Source organism: Schizosaccharomyces osmophilus, chromosome 2, assembly GCF_027921745.1.
Source record: "Schizosaccharomyces osmophilus chromosome 2, complete sequence".
Taxonomy (NCBI): domain Eukaryota; kingdom Fungi; phylum Ascomycota; class Schizosaccharomycetes; order Schizosaccharomycetales; family Schizosaccharomycetaceae; genus Schizosaccharomyces; species Schizosaccharomyces osmophilus.
Window position 1 is genome coordinate 2941427 of NC_079239.1, and position 26418 is coordinate 2967844.

General features: G+C 39.1%; 13 protein-coding genes and 2 non-coding genes across 15 annotated transcripts; 7 read left to right on the top strand and 8 right to left on the bottom strand.

The window, feature by feature from the left end:
* Positions 1–75: 75 nt before the first annotated feature.
* plc1 (phosphoinositide phospholipase C Plc1) lies at positions 76–2814 on the bottom strand (the record flags this gene model as incomplete). Its single annotated transcript, XM_056182612.1, has 1 exon — positions 76–2814. One exon carries the CDS (start codon positions 2812–2814, stop codon positions 76–78), a length of 2739 nt encoding a protein of 912 aa, XP_056038777.1.
* A 752-nt stretch (positions 2815–3566) lies between these two features.
* Positions 3567–5321, top strand: sap145 (U2 snRNP-associated protein Sap145; the record flags this gene model as incomplete). The annotated part of the gene is made up of 1 exon (XM_056182613.1): positions 3567–5321. The coding sequence occupies one exon, from the start codon at positions 3567–3569 to the stop codon at positions 5319–5321; it is 1755 nt and encodes a 584-aa protein (XP_056038574.1).
* Positions 5322–5519: 198 nt separating this feature from the next.
* Positions 5520–6828, bottom strand: rrp16 (rRNA processing protein Rrp16; the record flags this gene model as incomplete). The annotated part of the gene is made up of 2 exons (XM_056182614.1): positions 5520–6645; positions 6692–6828. 2 exons carry the CDS (start codon positions 6826–6828, stop codon positions 5520–5522), a joined length of 1263 nt encoding a protein of 420 aa, XP_056038575.1.
* Positions 6829–7694: 866 nt separating this feature from the next.
* On the bottom strand, positions 7695–10412 carry sec24 (coincidence detector Sec24/Sfb2 subunit; the record flags this gene model as incomplete). The annotated part of the gene is made up of 1 exon (XM_056182615.1): positions 7695–10412. The coding sequence occupies one exon, from the start codon at positions 10410–10412 to the stop codon at positions 7695–7697; it is 2718 nt and encodes a 905-aa protein (XP_056038760.1).
* A 754-nt stretch (positions 10413–11166) lies between these two features.
* rtf1 (DNA replication termination factor Rtf1) lies at positions 11167–12856 on the top strand (the record flags this gene model as incomplete). The annotated part of the gene is made up of 7 exons (XM_056182616.1): positions 11167–11575; positions 11627–11793; positions 11847–11934; positions 11981–12092; positions 12145–12477; positions 12547–12698; positions 12747–12856. 7 exons carry the CDS (start codon positions 11167–11169, stop codon positions 12854–12856), a joined length of 1371 nt encoding a protein of 456 aa, XP_056038762.1.
* A 182-nt stretch (positions 12857–13038) lies between these two features.
* Positions 13039–13121, bottom strand: SOMG_20193. Its single transcript is given in 2 exon segments — positions 13039–13074; positions 13086–13121. It is a non-coding gene; the product is annotated as a tRNA-Ala (tRNA).
* A 564-nt stretch (positions 13122–13685) lies between these two features.
* Positions 13686–14795, top strand: saf3 (splicing associated factor Saf3; the record flags this gene model as incomplete). Its single annotated transcript, XM_056182617.1, has 1 exon — positions 13686–14795. One exon carries the CDS (start codon positions 13686–13688, stop codon positions 14793–14795), a length of 1110 nt encoding a protein of 369 aa, XP_056038710.1.
* Positions 14796–14980: 185 nt separating this feature from the next.
* Positions 14981–15566, top strand: cox24 (mitochondrial mRNA processing protein Cox24/Pet20; the record flags this gene model as incomplete). Its single annotated transcript, XM_056182618.1, has 2 exons — positions 14981–15137; positions 15187–15566. 2 exons carry the CDS (start codon positions 14981–14983, stop codon positions 15564–15566), a joined length of 537 nt encoding a protein of 178 aa, XP_056038709.1.
* A 1013-nt stretch (positions 15567–16579) lies between these two features.
* ypa2 (serine/threonine protein phosphatase PP2A regulatory subunit, PTPA family Ypa2) lies at positions 16580–17638 on the top strand (the record flags this gene model as incomplete). Its single annotated transcript, XM_056182619.1, has 1 exon — positions 16580–17638. The coding sequence occupies one exon, from the start codon at positions 16580–16582 to the stop codon at positions 17636–17638; it is 1059 nt and encodes a 352-aa protein (XP_056037883.1).
* A 400-nt stretch (positions 17639–18038) lies between these two features.
* Positions 18039–18899, bottom strand: phb1 (prohibitin Phb1; the record flags this gene model as incomplete). Its single annotated transcript, XM_056182620.1, has 1 exon — positions 18039–18899. One exon carries the CDS (start codon positions 18897–18899, stop codon positions 18039–18041), a length of 861 nt encoding a protein of 286 aa, XP_056038711.1.
* Positions 18900–19184: 285 nt separating this feature from the next.
* Positions 19185–19850, top strand: qcr8 (ubiquinol-cytochrome-c reductase complex subunit 7; the record flags this gene model as incomplete). The annotated part of the gene is made up of 4 exons (XM_056182621.1): positions 19185–19216; positions 19435–19452; positions 19542–19755; positions 19833–19850. The coding sequence occupies 4 exons, from the start codon at positions 19185–19187 to the stop codon at positions 19848–19850; spliced, it is 282 nt and encodes a 93-aa protein (XP_056037887.1).
* A 241-nt stretch (positions 19851–20091) lies between these two features.
* rex3 (exonuclease Rex3) lies at positions 20092–21690 on the bottom strand (the record flags this gene model as incomplete). The annotated part of the gene is made up of 1 exon (XM_056182622.1): positions 20092–21690. One exon carries the CDS (start codon positions 21688–21690, stop codon positions 20092–20094), a length of 1599 nt encoding a protein of 532 aa, XP_056037885.1.
* Positions 21691–22218: 528 nt separating this feature from the next.
* clp1 (serine/threonine protein phosphatase (Cdc14-related) Clp1/Flp1) lies at positions 22219–23912 on the bottom strand (the record flags this gene model as incomplete). Its single annotated transcript, XM_056182623.1, has 2 exons — positions 22219–23801; positions 23864–23912. 2 exons carry the CDS (start codon positions 23910–23912, stop codon positions 22219–22221), a joined length of 1632 nt encoding a protein of 543 aa, XP_056038714.1.
* Positions 23913–24812: 900 nt separating this feature from the next.
* nhp2 (box H/ACA snoRNP complex subunit Nhp2) lies at positions 24813–25277 on the bottom strand (the record flags this gene model as incomplete). Its single annotated transcript, XM_056182624.1, has 1 exon — positions 24813–25277. The coding sequence occupies one exon, from the start codon at positions 25275–25277 to the stop codon at positions 24813–24815; it is 465 nt and encodes a 154-aa protein (XP_056038713.1).
* A 484-nt stretch (positions 25278–25761) lies between these two features.
* SOMG_20194 lies at positions 25762–25833 on the top strand. Its single transcript has one exon. It is a non-coding gene; the product is annotated as a tRNA-Cys (tRNA).
* The last annotated feature ends 585 nt before the right edge of the window (positions 25834–26418 follow it).

Below are 26418 nucleotides of genomic sequence, written 5' to 3' on the forward strand. Positions count from 1 at the left end.
TGATCCGTTGTTATTTCCCACCGTGATTTACATTTGTCATTAATAATCCTTCGTTAAAACCATTCAGTTGATATCTCACCAAAATTCAGCCTTCTCAATTCGGAGAAATAGTGTCGAAAATAGTAAACTTTCACCTTGCATGTCATAAAGTTGAATATGCCGATAACCACTTTGTAGTCTGTACAATGGACATCCAAATCCTGCAATTACCGTATCGTTGCCAGAGCTTGCTCGATGATGAACTATAAAACGAACGACAGAGTAAACATCATCTTCTGTAGCGCTTTCGTAATGGAAGCTCTCTTGCCATATTGGTCGAAACCCATTGCGATGTACAACACTCGTATTCCAGCGAAAAGGTATTTCCTCCATAGAATGTATTTGCACTTCTACAAAAGGACAAAGCGTTTCCGAATTCGACAGCTCTTTTGCACGACGTAGTTGTTGCCCTGATATTATTTCAATCTTCAGCGTTGTTTTCTTGGGCGAATTGTTGTAATGCTTATTTTGCTTCACTTTTTCTTCCGTGACTCGCTGATACACTGGCTTCAGCAAATAACCACTCGGAGGATCTGCCTGAAAAAGAGCATCGTTTATTTGAAGGCCAATATCATATGTTTGCCAGTTTAAGGCCACCATCTGCACACCCATACGCCAATAAAATTGTGGATTCAAATTGGTACTGCCAAGTCGCAGTGGACCTGGGTATACACGACAAAGATATTTCGTATTATGCTTGCTTAATCGTGGAAACATCGTCTTACCATGCCTTTTGATGGTCCTTTCAGAAAATGAAAATGTATGATTATAAGTTTTCGACTCGGGTAAAGAAAAATTGCGAAACTTCAGTGAACGTACATATGGTGCTATTTGCTGTAGCTCGGGTATTATTATTTTTCTACTCCTTTTTTTTGGCTCAATCGATAAATTCCGTTCTCCACCTTCTAATTCAGATGATTCTGTGGTATCCGTAGACGAATCGACAACGCCACCTCGAATAAAATCTGGCGAGTTACAAGCCAAAACATTTGCCTGACATTTCACTTTAATTAAAATCTTATACAATAGTTGCTCGGGAGATGGTAGGAATACTTCATGAGGTCCCAATGGTTCTGTTAATAGGTTACTTCCAAATGTTTCTTTCATGTAATCGGCCATCTGCCGTTGCTGTTCCGGGCAACAATGGATTTCTAAAGAAATAATGACAGGGTAAGCGGAAACGACAAACGCATACTTCTTTATAACGTCTATAACATCATTGAAACGAATCATGGATGTAAACGTTCTTCCATGACAAACCACCGGCCCGTCAGAACCATCCCAACAGTCTATTTCAATGCATTTACAACCTCTTTGTAAAGACCGGATGTAACCCTCGATCGAACTTTCTCCAGCAAATTGCTTCCCAAGCAAATACGTATTATGCGAAGAGGAAATGATATATTCATTCAAAGGGCGATTCATATCTTGATTCATTGGGGTTAACGGGGTGTTGGCAGGAGACAATAAATAAGACGTAAAATCAATTAAATTCATTGGAGAGTCATAAGATTTGCAAAACGAACCATATACAAGCTCAACTTGATCATCATTAATAATAGACTTTTGGGAATCTCGTAAAAACGTAGCAAACTGATCAAAAGTCATTTCCTTTGAATGATTTGTATACTTATTAAAAAGTTGCTTTACTTCTGGCCTTGTTTTCAGCATACTTACAAAGTGCTGAAACCCTTCAAAACTTAGTTTTCCGGTTCCGAGCGTATCAGCCTTACGAAATGTCTGCTCCAGATATTCAAAGGAAGCGTTGAGATGCAGCTTTTGACACATACATTGTACGTCTTCAAAAGTGAGTTCCGCTGTCTCATCTTTTTCTAATTTTTCCCAAGGGTGGCTAATATTTTCATCTCCTTTGATCGTTTGAATATTGTGATTCGTTACAAAACGAGACCCTGTAATGAACTCATTCAAACGGTATGTTTTCAATCCTTCTAAAGCCATTATCCATTGATTAAGACCGTCCATGGTGGGAGAAATGAAATGCAAAGCTTTCATTTTATCTTCGGCTGTGTAAACAATGGTGAACCACCTAGTTTCATGCTCATAAGAAACTTTGAATTGCTCTCTGTAGTTTCTGGATTCGCTTCCTTGACGAATTTCTTTAATGTCATCGACACATAGTTTACGGTAAGGTTTCCCAGTGTTTTTATCTAAAATTAAGTATCCTGTAAACGGATCCAATGATACTTTTCGCTGTCGTACCTTCTTCTTTGTGACACGAAAGAGAAAACAACCGTTTTGGATGGACTCTGGGACAATTGTAGCAAGCAGGTACTTAGTATCGAATATATCGGAAGTAGGAAACAAGACATTGGTATTACCGCTCTCCGATTTGGAGTTATTCGATGAACTAGAAGACCTCTGAAAAGACCTACGAGGGAATCTTTGTGACCGAAACAAAATATTCAATTTCACGGATAACCAATTTAATCCAGTACTTCTATAAGACTCATTGGACGGAACGGTCGTTTTGGAGTGGGCATCAAGATAAGAAGAAAAAGAATTCGATCGGTTTTTTAAAATGCCGGGAGGAATGCTTTTTTTGTCACACGTAATGTTTTCCAGTCCATCGTTTGAGGCCGAAACGGTAGTATTCAAAGAATGACTCCGGTTCATAGTCATAGGAGTCATAGGAGAGGGAGGACATTGTTCGTTATGTTGCAATGAACTTGATGTCCTTTCTAAAGGAATAGGGCTTTCCCTAAGAATCTCGATCTGTCGTTGATCCATTATGTTTGTGTTCGGATTGGACAGCATAGATTATCAACCTCTTAAGCAACCAAATAACCAAAATCTCTGTCCTTCATTTTCTCTAAACGCCGTCGTTCCAAATTCATTCACAGTGGACTTGGCCTTTTCCCTTCAAAGACACGAGCGAAGTCTCTCTTTTTGCCAGAGCCGAGGAATGAGAAAAAATCTGTAAACAGCCTTTCAGATGAGTCCAAAACAGCTCATTGAAGTTGATACAAGAACTTTGGACTTCACTTATAAACAGCTGGATCTGTTTAGTTACTAATCCTTGGAAAAATACTGACATTCCATTTACTGAAGTTGGCTGAAATTCGAAAAAAGGGTCACTCCGCTACAGTAGTAAACAAACATCTGTGAATGGAAAACGCATGAATGAACGCGTCAAATTCATCCAATTGAAATTGAAAAATCTTAATTTACTCTACTGAAAAGTCTTAAATATCCAACGAATTTTTTCAACAAAGAGTCTTTCAATGAAAGAAAAACGGGAGCTTTTCAAGACTTTTCAGCAGAGTAACGCCTTGTTTTTTATTCGTTTAAGCTAGCTTTGGTAAAACTTTCACAAAACTTGTAGATTTGACCTTCTCATTGCTTTCTTTGCTTATTCTTACTTTGCTTTTGATAAGTTCGTGTACAGGTCAACACCAACCTGAGACTTATAAGTAAGGGTAATGCACGAATCGCCTAGGATGAATTTTCCAAGAGTAACTAACACCTGGAAACTTTCAAGCAAGGAAAATAAATATAAAAAGACCCCAATGGCGGAAACAGCTAGTGTTCAGCCAGCAGTAGAAAAAGAAAATGCGAGATCAAAAGAAACAGCACAAGAAAGGCAAAGAAAAAGCCGCAATCAAGTAAGACGACAAAAAAAGAAACTGCAGCGTGAACAGCAACAGCAATCATCGACTCAGAACAAGGATGGAAGTGGCAATGATTTACAGCGAATTGATGAAAATAGAAGGAATGAAACTGTGGATGTAGCAGAAAAAGAGGATGAAATTCCAGGGAAGAATGCGGTTTCAAATGAGGCAGATCCTCTACTTGTAGTGGATTATCTTAACATGGACAACTCTGATCCGTTATTTGATCAATATAAAGATATCATCAATCGTTTCGTTGCTTCAGACCCTGAAGCAGATTCGGCAGCCGCAGACAAGGGCCAAGTAATGTACTCTGATGATGAGATCCTTAGTGAAGGAGAAGAAGACGCGTTGCAAAAACGCGAGGAAGAAAAACTAAGCCGTAAGAAGCTTCGAAAGATGAAGCGGATGACGGTCGCACACCTAAAGATGATCTCAGAGAAACCAGATGTGGTAGATTGGTGGGATGTTTCTTCTCCAGATCCTTTGCTTCTTACTCATCTTAAAGCTTACCAGAACACTGTACCGGTTCCTCGTCACTGGAACCAAAAACGAGATTACCTCAGTGGTCAACGAGGCATTGAGCGGCAACTATTTGAGTTACCTTCGTATATTCGTGCTACCGGTATCATCCAAATGCGAAATGCAGTTCATGAAAATGAAGCCGATATGCCATTGCGTCAAAAAATGAGGGAGCGCGTTCAACCAAAAATGGGAAAACTTGACATTGATTACCAAAAACTCCATGATGCTTTCTTTCGTTACCAAACTAAACCAGTTTTAACCGGATTTGGCGAGTGTTATTACGAAGGAAAAGAATTAGAAGCAAATGTGAAAGAGAAGAGACCTGGTGATATATCCGATGAATTACGAGAAGCATTAGGAATTTCAGCAAACGCTCCTCCTCCTTGGATTTTTGCCATGCAAAAGTTTGGTCCACCACCAAGTTATCCTGACTTGAAAATTCCCGGTGTTAATTATCCTATCCCTGTCGGAGCACAATGGGGTTATCATGCTGGTGGATGGGGTAAACCTCCCGTTGATCAGTACAATCGTCCATTATATGGGGACGTTTTCGGTAGTAACAAGCCACGCGCTTCCACAAATACCGGTCCACCGGAAGAGGTTCAACATTGGGGTGAATTAGAGGAATTCAATGAGGAAGAATCTAGTGAAGAAGAAGAAGAAGAGGAGGAGGAGGAGGAGGAAGAAGAAGAAGAAAGAGGACCTGGTGAGGAACCTGTAAATGTGAATGAAGCAGAGTACAATACACATTCTTTAGGTGGGCATCCGGAAGATGAGCGTGTCGAGTCTATTTCTTATTTTGATCAAAGGCCCATTGAAGCTGAAAAGTTTGAATTACGAAAACAATTCAATAAAAGGGAAGATGATTCTTCTAGACCACTTTACCAAGTCCTTCCAGAACAGCATACGAACGTTGAAGGATTTATGGGGCCCGACCATCATTACCAAATTCCTGCTAATGAAACGGTGCCTTCGTCCAAACGATCAGCCGAAGAGGCAGCAGTATCTGACAATGGACAAAACGTTCAGTGGCAAAATGACCTCTCTGATATGGTTTCGGAACAGGCGTCTATTGTCGCTGCCAAGCGTCAAAAGACTCAACCAAAAAAGGAAAAGTTTCGCTTGTAATTTATTTAGATGGATGTTTAATGTATGTAATGTTAATTTAGGTTACTTTTATTTGTTCTGGGTGTTTTTTTACCGTCTTTTTTGTCTTTACGTTTCGTGTTCACTAAGTTTTACCAAACAGTATTAAACCAACATATAATTAAACTAGCTATGCTACCAACCCAAAAAAATGTATCCCGAAATCCAAAGTTAAGAAAATTAAATACCAGTCTTTTGCAGATGGAAGTCTTTGTGGCTATACTTTTCTTTCAATTTAGTACCATATCGTGAACGCTTATTCTTAGGTAATGATGGTGGAATAATGGCTCTACGCTGAAGACTGAGGAACCTGTCTTTAAACAAATTACCCTCGGGTTTCAGTTCTCTCAAAGAACTGGTCAATTCATCACCTAACTTCAATTCCAAAGGATTCTCAGGTAATTTGTGTTTGCCAAATTTTCTCTTCTTTAGTAGAATCTCAGAAACGTCCATATCATTTGAGGTCACAAGCGACTTATCCTCGTTTTCTTCTTTATTCAAAGACTTTGAAATATTAGGAGCTCTATCAATCATTTTAAGCAGTTGCTCTTGCTTCTTTTCAGCTTCTAACTTTGCAACCTCATCCTTCTTTTTACGTTCCTTGTTTCGTTGAGACTTAGTCTTGCGCTTAGGCTCCGTTTTGTAGTGCTGGGTATCCATCTGGTTTTCAGCGTCCACTGCATTTTCTTCATTCTCGGAAACTTCGTTCTCATCTGAAAGTAAACCCTTATCATCGCTCATTTTTGAGCTAATCATATTTTGAAGTTCAATTTCGCGAAGGCGTTCTTTCTCTTTTTTGATCTCACTTGAACCCTTTCGATCAATCAGACCCATCCATGCACTAGCATCAGGGTTATACGACATTCCTGGATCGGCGACTTCAACATTGGGAACATGTTCAACATTTTCAGCAAGATTTTCGGGTGCCTTATAAAGTGTAGAAGGACGTTTTACGGGGATTGTAGATTCCGCTGTGCTTTCCCAAACATCGTATTCGGGTTCTTTTTCTTGGGTTTTCAGACTAGCTGCTGCCGCTGAGGCAGTAGGTCCCAAAGGATTTCTGTGCACCAAAGACTTAAGACGGTTCAACTCGTTCTTTGACATTATCTTGCCCTTTTTGTCCGTGCTTAAGCCAAACCCAGTAGTTTTAGGCTTTGATGGTAGTCCTTGAATGGAAGACTTATTTTGTAGAATTTCGTCTACCTTCAAGGGCTTGATCTTTTTTCTGCTTCTCTTGGCCACACGGTCATCACCGAAAGTATCAACTACGAATAGAGAGTCATTGGACTTTTTAGACAAATTGTCACTTAATTATGTTAGTCATTTTTCATAAATCATTAATAAAAGCTTACCCTCGAACTTCCTCTTCTCTGGCAACCTGAAGGCCACCCTCGACATCTTCCAAGTCAATATGCTTTCTCCATGAATTTTTATTCTTTCTTGATCTCTGTTTATATTGAGATGGTGCAGCGTTTCCCTGAATCCCCATTTTTACTTGTTTTACTCGGGAATTCCACCTGTACGAAAAGTCAGTGTTGGAGATAGTAGTTTGCTAAGGTCAAGTTATCGTAGTACAGTTCACTCTAGGGACGCATGAATCCTTCAAAAAAAAAATATATATATATTTAATAAAGTATTATCCTTTATAAGTAAATGTTTGAAGAAAGTAAGCTACCTAGTGTTCTGCTTACTCGTTCACTTCATGCATAGTATGGTTTTCATAATAACCGGCCACCAGCATTAATCAGGCTTTGGTTAATGGAATTTACTATGCTTCCTCTGATACATTACTTGGGTTCTTAGTTTGAAATAAACAGTTTGTGCATTTGATTTTCGGCTGACGCACTATTCATATATCCAGCCTCAAAAAAAAAAAAAAAAAAAAAAAAAAAGAGAAGAAAAATCATAAGAGAAAAGTAAAATACAATCAAAGAAAGTAAAAGAATAAAATAGATTACAATAATCTCTACTATTATAGCTTGAGGAATCAATTTAACAAACATTCATTAAAAGATAGACCGTTGCTTTCACATCGTACTGTCGAAACCGATGCAAAAAAATGATTTGTTAAGAAATTCAACAGACAAAATTAAAAAGTATATCAAAAGAGTTGATCACATTAAATTTTACCTTTTCCCTGTCAGATATTCGCTTCGGAAAACCCCATAGTAATCTCTCATAAACAGAACCAGGGCTGACCGTACGTAGGTTCTATGTTGTAAAGCGCAATTACACTAATAAAAATAATCAATAAGGAATTTAAGGGCGTATTAAGTAAAAGTTCTTCATATCAAAAAAGTTCGGGACCAGAAGACTAGGTACGTAAATCAGATCAAATTACCAAAGCTCAATCTTTTAATCACGAACTTTTTCTTTCAAAAGTTGTAAGAATTGTAGATAGCTAGGAGCAGCATCGCTTCTATCTTCCACATAATGAGAGAAGAACCATGAACGGAGCTGAGGATCACCATCGCCACGCACAAGGTATAAACTAGGTTGGATAGTCGTACCCTTATCTAAAGAGCGCAATTTACTAAGAATAGCATGCATCCTAGTGTTAAGGGGATTTTCCAAAATTGGTAAGCTGAATCTTCCGGCCTTTAATTCTGCGATAGAAGATACACCAAAAGCATCCGTAGCCAGCTGAGGTACAGCATCTTTACCGATGTACAAAAATTGTTGGAAGTGAGTATCCAGCAAATAAAGTCCAAAGGATTGCATGATGGCCGAGGTAAGATTCAAAGCAGGTGGCAGAATGACACCATCCTCACCTACAGTTCCGGCCTCTATAGGCATGTCATGAAGGCTGTATAACGTGGGATGAACATAGCGTGTTAATAAAGATGTAGGTAAAGTGCTCAAGTTGCATAAGGCGATCGAACGTAAGTCAGAAGGAATATGGCTGGATTTTCGGAAACCAGTATGTTTTATCAAACCCAAGCAAAGCAAAGGCAGCAACTTTAAGTTTGTACTGATCTGCAAAGGAAGAGCTGCACCGGTGTTCTGACCAGCCAGATTCTTCTTGTAGACTTCAAGAATTTCAACTAACTTGTTGGTAATTCCGTCACGAGCATCGCTCAAATTGGACGAAAGTGCTTTTTCGGCAGCTCTCATTGTAAGGATATGCATCATTGCTAATTGATCAGCAGAAGCATACAACTCAGTTAAGCTGTTGGTTACCGGTAACGACAAAGTGACAACGCGAATTCTTCTCTCACCGCTGGCGGTAGTATGCAAAATTGCAGCTTGGAAGGAAGCAAAGGGCTTTGTAATTGTGTCTTCTATGGCCGCCTCAATTACATAACACTGATCGCGTGGGAAACTCGGGAATGCACAGAGATCGCTAGAACGATTGAAAAAGTTACCATAAAAAGAAGACATACGAATGCCACTGGATCCGCGGACACGCATGACAGCTTCCAAGGCTATTTCTGAGCTGAGATAATCACTCAATTCCGAAGCAAATTTCAAAGCATCTTCGCCGCGAGAGGCATTCCAACGGTAATAGAATTGAGTCTTACCAGCCGTGTAACGAGGCAAGCAGCTAAGAGTAGCAACATCCTGGTATTGAGAAGAGAAAAGGAACATATCCACGGAGATCTGGTTTGTAGAACATTCAACAGCAAAGGATTTATAGAATGTGTCTTGGTGATGAAGCAAATTGGATTCGCGATTGGTTCCCAGAATTTTTGGATCCTCACGTAAACCAAGTTTACCGAAACCAACGTTTGGAAGACTCGAAACAAAGCAGCTTATTTTACCACCAACGTTCTCAATAAGCTGTTCAGCAGCTTTAAGGGCAGGACCGAGAGCATTGCTAGAATCACGAGTGGAAGCAAACATACTATTGAATTTGCTAAGTAGGTTTTCAATTCCTTGTCGGCATTCACGTAAGTTGAGAAGCAAGTCTTGATTACGAGGCAAGAAGGGATCTTCAATATCGGAAACAACCATCTGGGATGCTTCTTCAGCTCCAGGAGCGATAGAGAAGAAATGAAGAGAACTATCAACACCAATAAATGCGACCTGCGTGCGACCTTCCTTGTTGGGAATTCGATCCAACGATTCAAGGATTGTACGAGTAGCAGTAGCTACCATACCAGAAGATATAGAGATAAAAGAAACGTCAATTAAAAAGACATAAATGAGAGGTTGAGGAGGACGGACCATATATTCTTGTGGAGCCAAAAAGTCAACGACGGCATAGTTAAGTTCAGGACGTTGCCATCTATCTCTTTGGATATTCCTGAAGCTGTCCCAATCATAAGACTGAGGTACTTCGTTCACAATACCACAAGAGTTGCATCTATAGCGGTGTCCATTGTCGATAAAAATACTGAAAGGATTGATATACATGCGGCATCTACGACATCTAGAAATAATAGTGTCACTGACTACCGGAACAGGATCGTCTTCCTCGAGCAACGAGGTATAGGGACGTAAAACAATGGCAAAAGGAAGTTTGGATTTCTTGAGAAGACTATTCGTATTAGGGACAGCCTTTAGAGATGTGCGCATGTATTTAGGAGGACAGTTGGAAGTTTCAGCTTGAGTTGCCGAAAAAGTCAATGGCAAATTGATAGGAGGTGGCGGAGCATATAGTTCTGAGACGTCTGGCGTTTGATTGTATAAATCAATAGACACGAGCTCGGAAGTAGGCATCGCAGCAGCATTTGGATCAGGACCCAAATTTACGTTACCCATCTGAGTAGCCAATGTATTCGGTACTGCTTCAGGATAAGGGGACAAGGTAGGAGTACGAGCCATTACATATGAGGGCTCAGATACAGGTGGAGGGGTCATGGGAACGGTTTGAGAGTTCGTAAGTTCAAAAATTTCTGCAGGATATTGACGTCGAGAGCGATGAGCTCCTCCCGTAGGGGGTGCAGCAGGAGCTGTACCAGCTGCAGGTATTCCTGCCATCCCTTCAGCAGGCATTGCTGCTATTCCTTCGGATGGTGATTGTGTCATACCAGCTACATATGGAGGTTGTGCGACAGCAGGACCAGTTCCAGGATACCCACTATACGCTCCATACGCATTTCTCCCATCATAAGCATCACCAGCATTCATAATGTCTTGATTCTTTCCTTTTATTTACTGTCGTGAATCAGATACTCTGAGCGATCACCCTTTTCTAGAGGAACCGTACACTTCTTTGTATTAACGGTAACTTTCTTCTATTAATCTCCTCTATTTTAAAATTATGAGCCGAATAGCTGCAGCGGTTACCACCAGTAGTCGATGTGATAGTGTGTGAATGGTAAATGCTTCAACCGACGGGGGAAGCTTGTCTGAGCGAATAAGGACGTTTTTTGTACTTCGTTACAGTATTTACCGCACAGTTTATATTATTATTATAATGCATACCGATACTTTGTGATACATAACGTGCAGAAATGTAAACAAACATTTCAGTGAAAAATAAAAAATTTTGATTTAGATTGAATTTTGTCAATTACTTCTTTTTAAATATACAATGAAAAGTATAATTGTTTTGGATATATGAAGGATTGTTTCTTTATTAGTTTTGGTTTAGCTATATGCCAGTTCTGTTCACATAGTAACCGTTTCAAGGAGAACATTAACAATTAGAAGAAATTGATTTATGGTTAACAACTTCCAAAACCAAGCTGTAAAATTTATCAATAATTATATGGGGTGTAATGAAAAACTGCTGTTGTCTACAGGATACTCAAAAGTTCATGGTACTTGAAATAACGCGAGCGTAATTTATATGCTTGCTGTGATAGTCAACTGTCTATTTGTTTGCTTATTTAATTTATGGAAATATCTTTCGTAAAGTGAAAGCTGGTTGAATGCGCTGATGTATGTTTACGGCGAGCAAAGTATAACAGGCGATCTTTTAGAAGCTGAAGAGACTAATACGGAAGATGGAGGATTCAATTTTTCCGACGAGGATCATCCTGAGTCATATTCACCTGAAGCTGAAACTCTTGCTTTAAGTTTTGAGAGAGAATCCTCTTTGGAAAACAGTAGTACAGCATCGCCAGAACAAACGTTATCACCTATCGATGAATTAAACTCCAATAAACATTACAGACCGAATTATGGACGTCGAAATGCACAGTTTACTCCAAGGTGCTGGAAATTGCTTATTGAACTGATCCGAGAAACTATGGAAACATCAAACTTAACCTTTGAAGATGCAAGAGAATCCCTTTGGAAATCAAGGCGTATACCAAAAATATTTCAGAAAGTAATTGTTCACTTTCGTACGTTCTTCAGTCTATCAAAACAACGTTAACCAATATCGAAATCTTTAGGGGTCGAAATACCAGGTATAACCAGAAGGACTCTGCATCGTCATCTTCGAGGATATTTTCACGTTCCTGGTTTCTCCCAGTTTGGCTATGTGGATTCAAATATATCTGGAACTTGGGGTGTAAAAGAAGCAGAATTGGTTGAGACTCATATAACCCGTTTCCAAGAGGTAAATACTTCAGCTTTACTTTCTCCTTTAATATTCTTCTAATATATTAACAGGAAAAAAATCTCTCCGAGCACGAGTTTTGTGAATTGATTTGGGCTAATGATTATACAATGGAAATCGATCAGCTGTATAATACAATAGGTAAGTTGATGCATTTGTTTTGTTTTATTGATTAATTCGTTGCTAGTGGATGAACTTGAACGAGATAAAAAAAGTGTTCAAGGTTTTGTTCGCCGAAAATATTACCCTTTTTTGCATAGAAACTCTTGGACGTTAGAGGAAGAGGAACAATTGAAAAGGTACAATTATATACTCCAAGACAGAATGTAATCGATATACTGACAAAAGCAGCCTTGTCAAGACCCACGGTAAGTTATGGTCAAAAATTGGTCAAATTCTCAATCGACGTCCCATGCAGTGTCGAGATCATTGGCGAGATTATATTCAGTGTGGAAGCGTTCGTCATTCTCCTTGGACAGAAGATGAGTCCAAAAGACTCTTAGCATTCGTGTCGGAATGCAAACAGCAATCTTCCCTAATACCAATTCAGTGGGAACTTATTGCCAAAAAGCTCAAAAACAGACATAGACATCATTGCAAATCGAGATTCTATTCCCTTCTGAAGAGTACTTCTGATAAAGAACTCTTGTTTTATCCGGGTGATAATATATGGATGATACAAAGGTAATGAAAGACAGACTGATTCACAAAGCGAGACGAAAAAAGGTAATAGGGTGATACTAACAGTTTAAGGATCAAAGAAATGGGCATCGAAAAAGAAGAACTGATTGATTGGAATCAGATATCAGACCTTTCAGGCCAATTTTGGACTTCAAAAGCTTGCGCGAAGCAATTCAAAAAGATAAAAAAATGCTTATTTGTGAACAATAAAGATATCTTTCCTGGTAAGTACCTTTTGTTAGTGATTTTAATTTCATCTAACGTGGATTCAGTTTTGATTCAGAGATTACTAGACGTGTTTCAATGTGCCGAGTCTGAAAACTTACCTTCTCATCTATACATGAACCAAAATGCTCCTTTCCCTGGTTCTTATAACGCTTAAGAAGAGTTCGACGTTCTATAGGCAATCTATATTTTCTTGCTTGCTTACACGACCATAAGCAAATAAATCGAATTTCTCCATTTTCACTATTTTATTCATAATAGATATATAAAATATATAAATAAATAACCTTTCTATCTTGGGAAGCGTTCTTTTAACTTAATAAAGATAAAAACAAAAAGTGGAGACGCCGGGAATCGAACCCGGGACCTTTTCAAGTTGCGAATTATGCGAATGAAACGTTATACCCCTAAACCACATCCCCAATTGTATGTTTGTAGAAAATTTATGCCATATATATAGACACGCTATTTAAACATACACACTGTAATTTGTAGCATAAAAATGAGAAGGATGGGCAAGTTACTAGGGCTATTTAGAGTGGAATTTTTTCTAGAACAATGTAAGGAATTTTTAGAGAAAAAAAAAACAGAAAGACTTTCTTTCTAGTGCCAAATTCTATGGCGGTATTCATTGAAAGCAAGGATCGGCGAAACGACAACTAGCATCGCTTGCCTTTTGCATTTCGTAAGAAAAACGAAAAAAATAAATTCTAACATCCATTGTTTGTTGATACGTTCTGATTTTACTTTGTTTTTCTTTTTTCATTTCATCTTTGCTAAAACAAAGTCCAAACGATGCTTTAATGTATTTAAAGTTGCGAGATATTTCACCACCAAAACACCCGAAAATCACCATCAAAGAATGTTCAGTCATATAACTTCCGATCTCAGTTGCATACGTTGTAATATTAGTCATTTTTTAATTTAATAATTTTTTTCATCTATACATTGTTGAATTTGCATTGGAATTGATTATCCTCATTGGTATGGCGCCTCCTGTTCCCCAGGTTCCAAAAAAACCTATTGGAAGGTATCGACCTAGACAAGATGATCTAGAGGAAAGTGCAAGTGATTCTTCTTCAAGTGAATATGAAGAAGAACCTCTTTCTCCTCCTGCAGCTTCGGCTCCTCCTGCTGAATCTGTCCCAAATAACAAGTCTAAAGATGTCCAACCATCATTAGCACAAGCTGTGAGAGTACCACCGAAACCGCAAATTCCTTCTAGTTTTGAAAGGTCCAATTTAGATAACGAGTCTGCATCAGAATATGAAACGGATGAAGAAGAATCAGCGACAATGCCCAACCATGATGACGCAGAAGAAGAAAGCGAATCGGAAACTAGCTCTGGATCTGAAGATTCTGACGAAGATGAAATGGACCGTAGGAGACAACTTTTGCTTACTGCACCGAAGTTTGTCGGTAAAGGCACGAAAAGTCAAACGAAAGCCGACAATTCCTCAGAGAATATAGAAAAGGATCGCAAGCAACTATCTCAAAAGATTCTAGAAGAGACAATACAGAAAGAAATGAAACAAAGGGAAATGGAAAAAACGAACGAATTGTTAAAAGATGTCGACGATACAGATGGGTTAGACCCACAAAGCGAATACGAAGCTTGGCAAGTAAGAAGTTTACGAAGGAAGAAGCGTGATAAGGAAAATCTTTTGGCTCTTGAAAAAGAAAGAATGTCGATAGAGGAAAGACGCTTAATGGATCCCGAAGAAAGAGAAAAATTGGATAGACAAGAAGCTGAAGAAAGCCGCCAAGGAAAGAAAAAGAAACCAGTTCAGTTTCTACAAAAGTTTTACCACAGAGGTGCATTTTATCAAGACCAAGACATTGTTCGAAATCGAGACTACTCTGAAGCAGCCGAAGGTGAAATCCAGCACAAAGAAACTTTACCCAAAGCCATGCAAGTTCGTGGAAATACGTTTGGTATGGCTGGACAAACAAGATGGACTCACTTGGCAAACGAAGATACCAGTAAAACTGGATCTGCTTGGAGTAACCCAAAGAATCCCCTGGTTCACAAAACTTTACAACGCTTAGGTGGCCTACATTCCGACGAGTTACCCAAAAAGAGGAAGAAGTACTAGAGCATCCCAACTGAAAAAAAATTAATTAATCCTCTATAAACTGTATAATATGATTCTTCTTATGCCTTTTGTTTACACTTCCAAGCTTGTGCATTACCCTTCCCGGGTCTATGTATATGGCAGACCCTGAATTTTGAGAACTTCCTAACTTGAGGTTATTTCCTCAAATCTATAAAATAATCAATATGCTGAAACGAAGCCCGCTTTCAACACTAATAAAAGGAATTAGTAGTCTTTCCATGAGAAGCCCGATTCCAATTTGGCATGTATCTGCTTCTCCGGTCATTACTCCCAAGTACAATATACCTACAGTTCCGACAACTTCGCATGTTTCTCACAGGCGTATGTTTTATTGACTTGCTTTCTAAAATTATACTAACATTCGATGAAGAGATTGCTCGCGCCAACTTTTTCGCTGGGTACAGACCTTTAGCTCCTAGCGACGTTTCAAAACCCGAATCAGTGCCTGATACAAATCTTTTCTCTATAAAACAGGTGGGCAACGATTCCCAAAAGTCTGACGAGTATGTTTTGTCAATGGAAAATGGCGTACTCCACGCCCAAGCTCTCTCTCCAACAGGTAAAGTTACAGAATCTCTTCCTGTCCGTATATCCTCTCAAGTATGGGAGCAACTCTGCGATACTATAATATCCACTACTCCTATAAGCTTGACGAGCGTGAAACGGAAAAGGAAGCTGAAGATGAACAAGCATAAGTACAAAAAGCGTATGAGAAAACAACGAGCCTTGCGTAAACGCTTGGGTAAATAAACGGTGTTATTCCTTTTTTGACCTTCTTTTACGTTGCCATGGCAAAAATACTTACATGCATATAATTACATGTTTTGAGTGGAATAAATGATCAAGTTTTATTGTGTATACAAAGGATTGAAAGCTGTGGTGCTATCTTTGTTGTAGACGCCAGCTAGATCTCAAGTCCGTTATTGAGACTTCTGGTGATTTACTTGGCTTTCCAGCAAATTTCGTATTTTGGTTAATTTTCTGAACGATAACACACAGTTATAACCCTATGTTCATGTCGTTGCCGGTTTTTCCTAAGATACTCAATACAGTGAATAGCAATTCAAAATCCGTCATATTCTAGTAAACTTCTTTTAGACAAAGAATGAAGTAGTAGCCTCTTAAAGCTAAATCGAAGCAAAAAGTGAAGAGTAAATTGCTTCTTGGCTTCTGTCAGAAGGAAGGAAGGATGTAAAGTGACCCAGAACAAGATGTCGTAGTGCGTCTTCTAGCAAAGTGAACAATCTCCCAAAATTCATATCCAAAAGATGCATTGAGCATAGAATGACAAGTGCGACTTCAGAATTCGGATTCCATTAGGAATCCTTCTTACAACTACTGCGAATGGTAGGAATTAATGTTGTTTTCTAGAGTCAAGGCTTGGAATAGCATCTGGTAGAACCAAATAGTACCCTCACTAATCACCTTTTGTAAATGGCCCTGTTGGTCTCTACTTCAAACTTCACAACGTATCAAACATAAAGAATGAATAGTTCCTGTGAAAAACCACTGTAGAAACTTGCAACATGGTTACCACCATCAGAGCATCCGTTTTCTCGAAGGGAAACGCAATCGAAGGGAAATTAGCAGATCTCTTACGCAAATTTACATTTGTTTTATTCAAAAGCAATTGAATAACAAGAATACTACTTTCTTGAATCGAACCAAAACAGCTGTAATATAATATATCATTATATAGTTGTAGTAATATAATAAAGACATTGGTCCTTCCTTGGTCAGTATACCAAAGGGTCTTGAATGAAATGCTATCTGTGGAAGAGCAAAATCACTGCTTTGTTCCAGTTCGAAGAATATTAAACAACGATGACTTAAACCTATTTCGAGAAGGAGAGGCCTATCGCTTAATCGATTCGTTTATTTGCGACCTCAATGAAAGTGTTCAAGACAAGCCAATTTCAGCAGAGGTAGAGTTGAGTCCGTCTGTCGCGTACATTCTGTTGATACTGAAAAGAGTCGAAGAAATCCACAATTTGAATCCCCCTGTGGAAAACAAAGGTTCTCGTTTCGGAAACCCAGCATTCGAGTCCTTTTACGATCAAGTCGAATGCGAAACTCCTACGCTACACGCAGCATTCAAAATAGAGGAAAACGCAATTGCAGAGGCTGGAAAGTATTTTTACGAGAGTTTTGGTAATAGAAGGAGAATCGACTATGGTAGTGGTCATGAACTCAATTTTATGACTTGGCTTCTTGCCTTGCGAAGATTAGAAATCATCGCGAAAGAAGATTATCCCGCTATTGTCCTTCGGGTTTTCGTACGCTATATTCACTTGATGAGGTTGATACAGTCAACCTACTTCTTGGAGCCTGCAGGTTCGCATGGCGTCTGGGGATTAGATGATTTTCACTTTCTCCCTTTCCTTTTTGGTTCTTCTCAATTGGTACATCACAAGTATTTACGTCCGAAGCATATACGTGATCCCGAAATCCTCGAAATGTGCGGCGACGACTATATGTATATGGGATACGTTCGCTTCATTAATGAACTGAAACCAGATGTTTCGCTGCGATTTCATTCCCCTATGATTGACGATATTTCTGGCGTCAAGACATGGGCAAAGGTCAACGAAGGTATGATAAAAATGTACCGTGCCGAAGTTCTTTCTAAGCTACCTATTATGCAACATTACTTATTTGGAAATTTGATTCCAGCAACACCTTCCATGTCCGCGGCTCCTCAAGAAGGAGAGGACGCAGAAGCCAGCCATATGCATTCGACGTACGCAGACTGTTGTGGAATTAAGGTCCCTAGTGCAATTGCTGCATCAAAAATCGGCTGGCGCCGTATGCCGTTTGACTAAATATTCGTTACGTTACAATTTTAGATGACAAAGTATACCTTTTCCTATTTAGATATAGATATTTATTTTATAAATTGTGTTCCATCCTATTTTTATTTGATGAGTTTCCACAAAATTGGTGCTTTTCCGTGCAACTCCCCTTTATGAGTGCACCTGCTTGAAAACATAATTAAGCATTTGCTACGAATAGTTTAATAAAACAAGGAATAACCATTTTATTTCGCAAACAGTTATACGGATAAAGCATCAAAGACCTAATGATATTAAACACATAAAAATGGATCATAAAGAAGAGGGAACAGTAGACTACCGGCTATATAAGAAACCATATACTTGATTACTGTAAAGTACAGCAAATTTTTAATACAAAAAAAAAAGATAGCTTCCAAGTCCTCCCACTTTAAGGATTCAAATTCAAAAGAAATCCGCTAGATGATCCTGACGTTTCACTACCAGGTGCGCTAGACCTTCCACCAAAAGGAAGATAAGTAACTTGAGAGCCCTTCTCAGCAAGAGCTGAGGCAATTTGTTTGCTTGTCTCTAAGGTACGAATTTGGATCAAAGCATTACCAGCCTTATCAAGAGATTTCGAGACTATATCGGCTGCTTCAGCTTCACCTTCAGCACGAAGAATATTGGCCTGTTTCTCTTGCTCAGCTTGTTCGACTAAAAAGCGGGCTCGTTCAGCTTCTTGTTGAGCAATCTGTTTTCGTTCAACAGCCTTAGTAAACTCTTTACCGAAAGTCATGTGAGTAATGGAAACATCTTCCAAACGAATACCAAATTCAGTGGCTCTTTGAACAAGTTCCTGGCGAATCTTAGCTGATACAACCTCACGTTGAGTAATAAGTTCAGCGGCGTCAAATTGAGCAACCACGGATTTCAGAATTTCATTACCAATTGAAGGAAGCACACGTTCATCGTAATCCAGGCCAAGGTTTTGGTAAATTTGAGGAAGCATACCAATCTCAGGACGATGTAACACTCGAAGAGTCAATGATACCATTTGCAAGTCTTTACTACCTGTCGTTGTAGCAATGTTCCTGGGGCGTGTTCGGACATCATACACAATGGACTTTTGAACCCAAGGGACTAAGAAGTGGGTGCCTTCTTGAACAACCTGTTTTTGAACACCTGAAAGTCGGTCAAACAATACTGCTCTTTTTCCGCCGGGCACATCATAAATTGAAGACTGGAGCAAGGTAAATCCAATACTGATTGGAATTGCATATTTTGCTATTCTTTCTACTGCTAAAGCCATTTTTAACGAACTCTCCCTCTTTTGCAAGTACTTGATGTTTGGCAGAGGTTAACTACCAATACCTCAGGTAGGAGTACCAGTGGAAATCAGTCTTTTCTTCGGAAACTTGAAAATAAATAACTAAGAATTAATTAAATATTAAAAATAAAATCTTATACGAATTTAGTATACAAATTAAATATCATTTCTTCAGGTTGCCCTTCTCTCGTCTGGGTTCACCGTTAATTACCCTTTCCATATACCTTTACGGATTTCGAAACTTCACGAATTGACTTAATTAGCAAAATGGGTGGTGCTCCTGGTGGAAAAACTTATTTGTAAGTTCATATAAAGTAAATACATGTTGAAAGCGAGCGAATATTTGATTTTTTGTCGAAACCGACGGGAACGAAAATACTTGGTTAGAGTGGCTTCCAACGTCCGGGAAAAGTAAATTCTATATAGCTTCCTGCATTCTTTCTATATTGCTTTGCTTTCAGATATATTTCTTTTGAATTTCAATGTTTTCAGAGCTGAATACTAACTTATTGATTAGAGGCTGGTGGGGTCACCTGTATGTTTATGAGTGCTTGGAAGTAAAATAAAAAGGCTTCCATAGCAATATATACTAGATGTTTGATTGATTTACTGACTGAACCTTAGCGGTGGTCCTAAGCAAAAGGGTATTATAACCTATACTTTGTCCCCTTTTCAACAAAAGCCTATGGCTGGTTTCTTCAAGACTTCTTTCCAAAACACTTTCCGTCGTGTTCTTAATGAAAGTCTCTACGTAGCTATTCCGTTTGGTGTTGCTTACTACATCTACTGTTGGGGCAAGGAACAAAACGAATTTTTGAACTCGAAATGGGGCCGACACGTAAGTACATATTTTCACCCATTCACCTATGCAAATTTTGCGTTTATGATTGTGAACTGTTACTAATAGGAGCATAGTTGGTCCAAGAGGAGTAATTGCTTCCATGACTATGAAGCTTCTTTAGGAAGAAAGAATTTTGCAAACAATTCAAATTCTTTCATTTTCTCTTTGTCTCTTCTTTATTCTTCCCCCTCTCGTCATTTCATAGCTGAATTCATTTACTCTTTTTTAACTGATTACTACTACCGCAATAATACCTTTGTGGTAGGAAAATGAAATTCTATTCAATCAAAACCTCAGTTTGTTCATTGAAGTTAAATTCTCATTTCATCTCACCTATGCTCTAGATTGCATCTTCTGTATCCAATAAATAACCAAATCCATTGCAGCAATCGCATCTTCTTCACTATGATGCGTGTCAGTTTGAATCTCCTTGCCTAAATACCTCTTCGTCAAGTATTTCAAAGAATACCGGAACGGAGGACCTCGCTCATGCTTGTATAATATAGCAGTATCAATCACTTGTTCATGTATGAGTCTCATGGCGTGCAAATCATTTTCGATGCCATGTCCAATAATGATTGTGTTTCTAGTAATGCCCAGTTGTTTCAGCTTTTCATACATTACTGGCATGCTTATTCCAGACTCCAGTTGCGTTTTACTGGTTATTCCACTGAAACGTGTGTTCAAACTCAAAACTTTTCCCTTAGGTCGAATAAATTGATTCAATAAAATCCCTTCTTTGTCAACCACTGTCAAGTGAACGAGCTCAAATCCCAATGTCGTGTAGCAAAGTTCACAATCCAATGCGCAGTACACTCTCTCTTTCCCTGGACAATCCGCCGATAAACTAACGTAAGGAGAAACACTTGCTAAGTAGGGTAAATGTTGATATCGGAAAACATGAAACTCTTCGCTTGTACATCCTGACGCCTCTCCTTCTTTCATTCCGCAACAGGTGTATACGCGAATTTTTTCTCCGCCAACCTTCTCTCGAAAAAACTTTCCCCAGTGATATTTACAAGGCCCTGTAAGATCCACAAATTTTGTTCCACAACGATCGCATTCTCGCAAAGGATCAGCCGGAACAGATGGAATTATTTGATCAAAATTATATCCCCATAACTCCAGTTGCTCTTTCGAATGAGCTAATTTCGGAATGAGGCCACTGACATCTTCTCTTCTCTCTAAAATTCCTTTCGGTGGTGATTTCTTTAAGGCTAAGATTTTGGCTTTACAAGAAGAGCTATATACCATCTTGCTATTCGTGGACAAGCATATACTTTTTTCTTCCTCTAGAGATTTCTCCTTGCTTTCAATTGAATCATATCCAAGTTTCAAAAAAGCATCGTAAAAGATATGAACCATCCGTTTTCTAAGTTCATGACCCGCTGGAGCATTCGAATCGTACACTGGGTTCGGAATGGCCATAGGCTCATTCATAACTCTTCTCTCCTTTACTCTGATAGGAAATGAGTCATGATTCTTGATATCACTGTCAGTTGTCGGTTTTAGGGGCTCCTCTCTTGTTCGTTTTACGGGTCTCGAGCTTTCAGATATGGGGGAATGCAAAGGTTTCTTTTCACTATTATGTAGCTTCTCAGGTTGTTTTACATCAAAAGGATCGTTTGGTATTTTGTTTGCGAGCAGATTCGTTTCAATAGCGATAGGATTATCTTTGACAACCGTAGTAGCAGAAGGTGGAATATATTGAATCTGAGCTGTTGGACAAATAGATGATAATGAAAGAAGTTGGCTTTCGTGGGCTTTTTCCCGCAAGCCCTTCGAGGTCTCTTCTTGTATCTTTGGAAAAGAGCCGCCATTGTTGTCACAGGTGTTCTCATGCTTGAATATACAGTATTTCGCCGGGCATGTTAGATCCTTACGAAAAAAAGGGCAGTTTATTTGCTTGAAATGGCCAAGTGGAGAGAACATGAAGAAAAACTTGTATAATTAAACCACGTCTTCCAGTCTTAATTGCGTACAAATTTTGGTCACTTGAATACAATGACTATTTAAATTTTTCGCTTCAAATCTGTTCTGAATAGTAATATAATTGAATATGTTTAGGATAGAGGTTATTAATGGAAGTGAAAAAGACCTATGAATTGGTAACAAATCCAGTTCGTTATTACCATTAATTCAGCATTGCTTGCACTTCGACGTGACTTTAAATGCAATTTTAGTTACAAGAAAAATTCAGGTAAAAGTTTTTATGGAAGATGCAACCTAGCAGAGAAAAGAATGGTGGAGGGGTGAAAGTACGAGTGTAGAAGGTCACTTCCCTTAGGAGACAAGAGGTATCCGAATATGCAAAAGAACGCAAAGAATAGGTTCTTTCATGATTTTGTGGAGCATAAATAAGGATTATAAGAGAGTGAATTAAAAAAATAACATTTCAGTCAAATTCGTTGCTCTTCAAATTAGAAGGTTATTATGGTAGGGACATCATAGCGAATAAATTTAAGAAAAGAGTCGAGATTTGGGAGAACGAGGCTTTGTGATGCGGCCGTTAGTCGTGCTGTTAATAGAAGACATACTAGCACTTCTTTGTGTAGCTTTTTTTGTATGACTGTTGAGAGGAGAAGAGCTACCATTCCAACGACCACTGGACCTCCGCGAAGACGTGCTTCTAAAAGAGGAAGAAGGAGAGCGAGCAGAAGAGTCTGGAGTAGTTTGACTAGATGACCTTCGAATACGTGGTACAGATATCTTTTCCGTAGAAGTTCCCACATATTCGGTGTCTGTGTCTTCGCCATCCGAATTGGAATCTTCGGGCTTTTCAGAGTACTTATTCATTATATTTTCATCATTAGAAGTATGTTTGGAAACACTTCGTAATTTTTCGTTCAGGCGAGTAGAGGTAGCTGGCAATCGCTGAGGTGAAGGCATACCATGATGACCAGAAATCTTGCGCGGCTGGCCAGGAGTAGGTTCCGGTAAAGGAGTACTGACTTGATTTTGCGTAGCAACACCGTTGGACGCATGCAGAGGTTGTCTTGGAGGCGTTGCCAATGGCTCGGCAGCAATGGCTTGCTGAATAGCTTTCGCCATAGCCTTCTCATAGTAATAGGCGCGAATTTGAACTTGATTGATATGCAGCCAGTGTTGTTGGGGACCGACAACCATTCCAGGGCGCATTATTCTCATATAAGAAATTACTTCGTTAGCGGTAAAGCTATGCTTATAAATCAGGTAGGCTCCAATTAAGCAACCGGTACGGCCAAGACCAGCTTTGCAGTGTACAGCGATTACTCCATCATTCTCTACCTCTTCCACAAGGTCAATAAACTCTTTTACCAAGGAAAGATCAGGAACTGTACCGTCTTCGAAATACATCTCTTGATGACGGATGCCAACTGATTCAAATGTATCTTTATCGTACAAAGGTCCATTCAGACGGACGACGCGTTTTATATTGTTGGCTTTAAAGTAGTTCAGAACGATCAGAAATGGTTGAGGGAGCTTCTTTGGACGTGTGCTAGGATGATTCCAGCCAGCCTGAACTGGACTAGCGAAAGCGATGAATTTAGGTGATATCCAATTAAAATCACCATTTTCAACTTTTTCATAGGTTTCATACTCGTGGACATCGACGTTTCGTATATTAAGGATACCGCTTTCCCGAGCTCTCCATAAACCGTAGACACAGTCCTGAATGGTAATATAATAGTCAGAAACAGCGTAGCCGGCATCTCGAAATCCAAGAAAAGGGGGTTCTGCTTGAGCTAAAGGAGCCAAAGCCAGATGAGGAGGCCAGTTTTGGACAAGGACCATGTAGCACGCCAAAAGACAAGCCGCGTTTGCCCGTAAACGGGTGTCCGTGGAAGAATAAAGTACAATTGTTTTATTTTTCTTGGCTTGCCGATGCTTTGCCATGATACCATGAACGATGACAGCAAAACGAATAAGATGGCTAACATTTAGTGGTCCAAAATCATGATAAAAAGGGTTGTAAGCAAGTTCATTATCAATTGTGAAAAATTGCATATGAGGATATAAAACCTCGTTTGGTGGTTCATCTAGAGATGTAAAATATAATTTGTCTGTGCAGTCAATGTTAGCAATGATGGCCTCTCAACAAATTGTGGAAATTTTCAATGCTTACCTTCCAAAAACTCGATCATTTCGCCCAGCCCATCATCTCGGTACTCCATAGGATTAAATTGCTTTGGTTTTGAGAACAAACTATGGGTACTTTGGTGTTTGCTTCAACTTCGTACTTGGAAGTTGGTTGAGGTCCAGAGGAAAGAAGACGAGCAGCAAACCTGTAAGAAGGAAAAGGAGAATGAAATGGAATCGATTAAGGAAATGAACGAATGGAAGTAAAAATACGGAGTTGTTGTTGACAAAAACAGAGGGCTTCTAATCTAGAAAAAGTTGCTAGTTGAAGTTGGGTATTGTTTACATTTGGAATTTTTTACAAAATTTACAAAGTATTTGTGTACCAAGCTTAATGGAAATCTAAATACAAATTTGTTGGTATTGTTTGCTGATTACAAGCACATTCCGTGAAGATTTGGATGATTCAAAAGTTTCATATTGTTAAGCAGAATGGTAAAGAATGATTTCGATGGGATCAACAATCCGTCAAGCCTTTTCGCGCAAATAAATAACCTATTTTATTCTTCCTCTTCATCTGTTTACTTGCATTCAGAAGTGATTCATCACAAATAAATTTCTTTTCAAAAAAGAAAAAGACCAAAAAACGAAACGGAAATTGTGGAAACAAGCATCTAAGGACACTTGTTTTCAAATAATTTTTTATTGCTCAAATTCCTAAACTATCCGCAACAAAAGAAAGTAGGAGATGAATGGAAGTGCAAGGAAACGAAAGAGAGAACACAAACATGGAACTCGGAAAGACGAAACGAGGAGCTTGTTTCAAAACCAATCAAAATGATACTTTTCAAAGGAAGCCAGAGACAACGTATGTCTTTTCCTACGAGAAGCAAAAGTAAAGAAGAAAAAAAGAAATCCAACCCAATAGTGATTCAATCAGCGAACCTGTCCAACAGTTTGAGAATAATATGGAATAATTTCATTCCTACTAAATCTTAAGCTCCCAATGCAGGGACCTCCTTCAAAATTTCGTCGTAACCTTCCTTGTAGTCTTCGGCCTTGGCCAAATCCTTCTTCTTTCCACCAGGAACAACCATGACACAACTGGTGGGTCGTTTGGTGTTGGAGGCATCTCCCAATAACTCCTTCGAAACGGTATAGACGTAGGGGACGTCGTTGTCTTCGCACAAGACAGGAATATGGGAAATGACATCCAAGGGAGAAATGTCACCAGCAAGAATAACCAAGCCCTTTTCACCCTTACGGACGGCCTTGACAACTTCCTTGACACCACGGAGGATGTGCTTTTGCTTGGAAGCCTTTTTCACAGTTTTCATCATTTTTTTATTGAGCTTCTTGGGGGCCAAAGGTTGGGCGATTGGCATTTGAGCAGGGAGATATGAGTCATACTCGTCTTCAGCAGCACCAGAGCTTTTACGTTCTTTTCTTTCCTTTGCCATTGTGAAGTAAAAAATCCAAAAATTTGATACAGTGTATTTGGCGAAGCGCAGGTTTGCAAATTCGAGATTTTCACCTTTTCCGTAGCTCGCTATCCCGTCGTAAAAGGACCTACATGTGACTTGCAAACTAGGATGTGCCCTGTACCGATCTACAGCGAGTCTCGTTCAAACAGAAACGTTACTCATTATACCGCGGTAAAGTATTTGTACACCACGCGCCGCATTGCAGTGAAGCGCAGTATCAAGTCATTTTAGAGAGGGAATCGATGGTAATAGAACGTTGTAAGGGAAGGGAAATGGAGACAAGAGATCTTGCCATGCATTAAAACCAATCCAGAATCGATCAAAAAAGCAATTTCTTCAGCCAAGTTTTCTTTGGTAGAACCTACAGACCAACATGTTAAGCAATTCCATTGCTCCTTCATGAGGAAGAGAATAGCAAATGGCTTTATATATGTCAGCTTATGAACCATTATCGAACTTTGGGGTCATAGCTCAGTGGTAGAGTGAGGGATTGCAGCTCCCCAGGTCACTGGTTCAAATCCGGTTGGCCCCTAATTTTTTTAAAAGTTGAAACGTTGAATTGTCTTTTTTTTTTTGTTTTTTCTTTTTTCGAAATAAAAAACAAAGGACAGAAAGATTGTATGAAAAAACACCAGTCAAACTAGCTACAGGTGGACTCTTTTCAGTTTGCTATGCTTGACTCATAAGTACACACGCATATACACACCAAAAAGGAAACTTGCCATCATTTGTCACAGTAGGATAGATAACCCATTCTGTCTGCGATGATTTTCTTAATGTTTCTGCTAGTACTGTTTTTAATTTTGTTTTAATTTTTCCTTATTTTTTCTTTATTTTTTCCTTTGTTTATTTACATGATCACCACCAGAAACCCAACAAAAGAAGCTTAACCGAAGCGAGATGGAGCCATCCGACTTGTGCTTGCGTAATTTTCAGCTTTATTGCAACATTCTATGTGACTGTCTGGGATTTAACATTTTGACAGAAATAAAAGAAGCGAAAATTCTCTTTCTTAGCTTTTACCGTTGTTTCGTTGTTGTCCTCTTCCTTTTCGCAGGCGCTTTATTTTTTTGGCATTTCCCTTTTGTTTGATAGCAGTGGATCTTTTTCTCTTGTT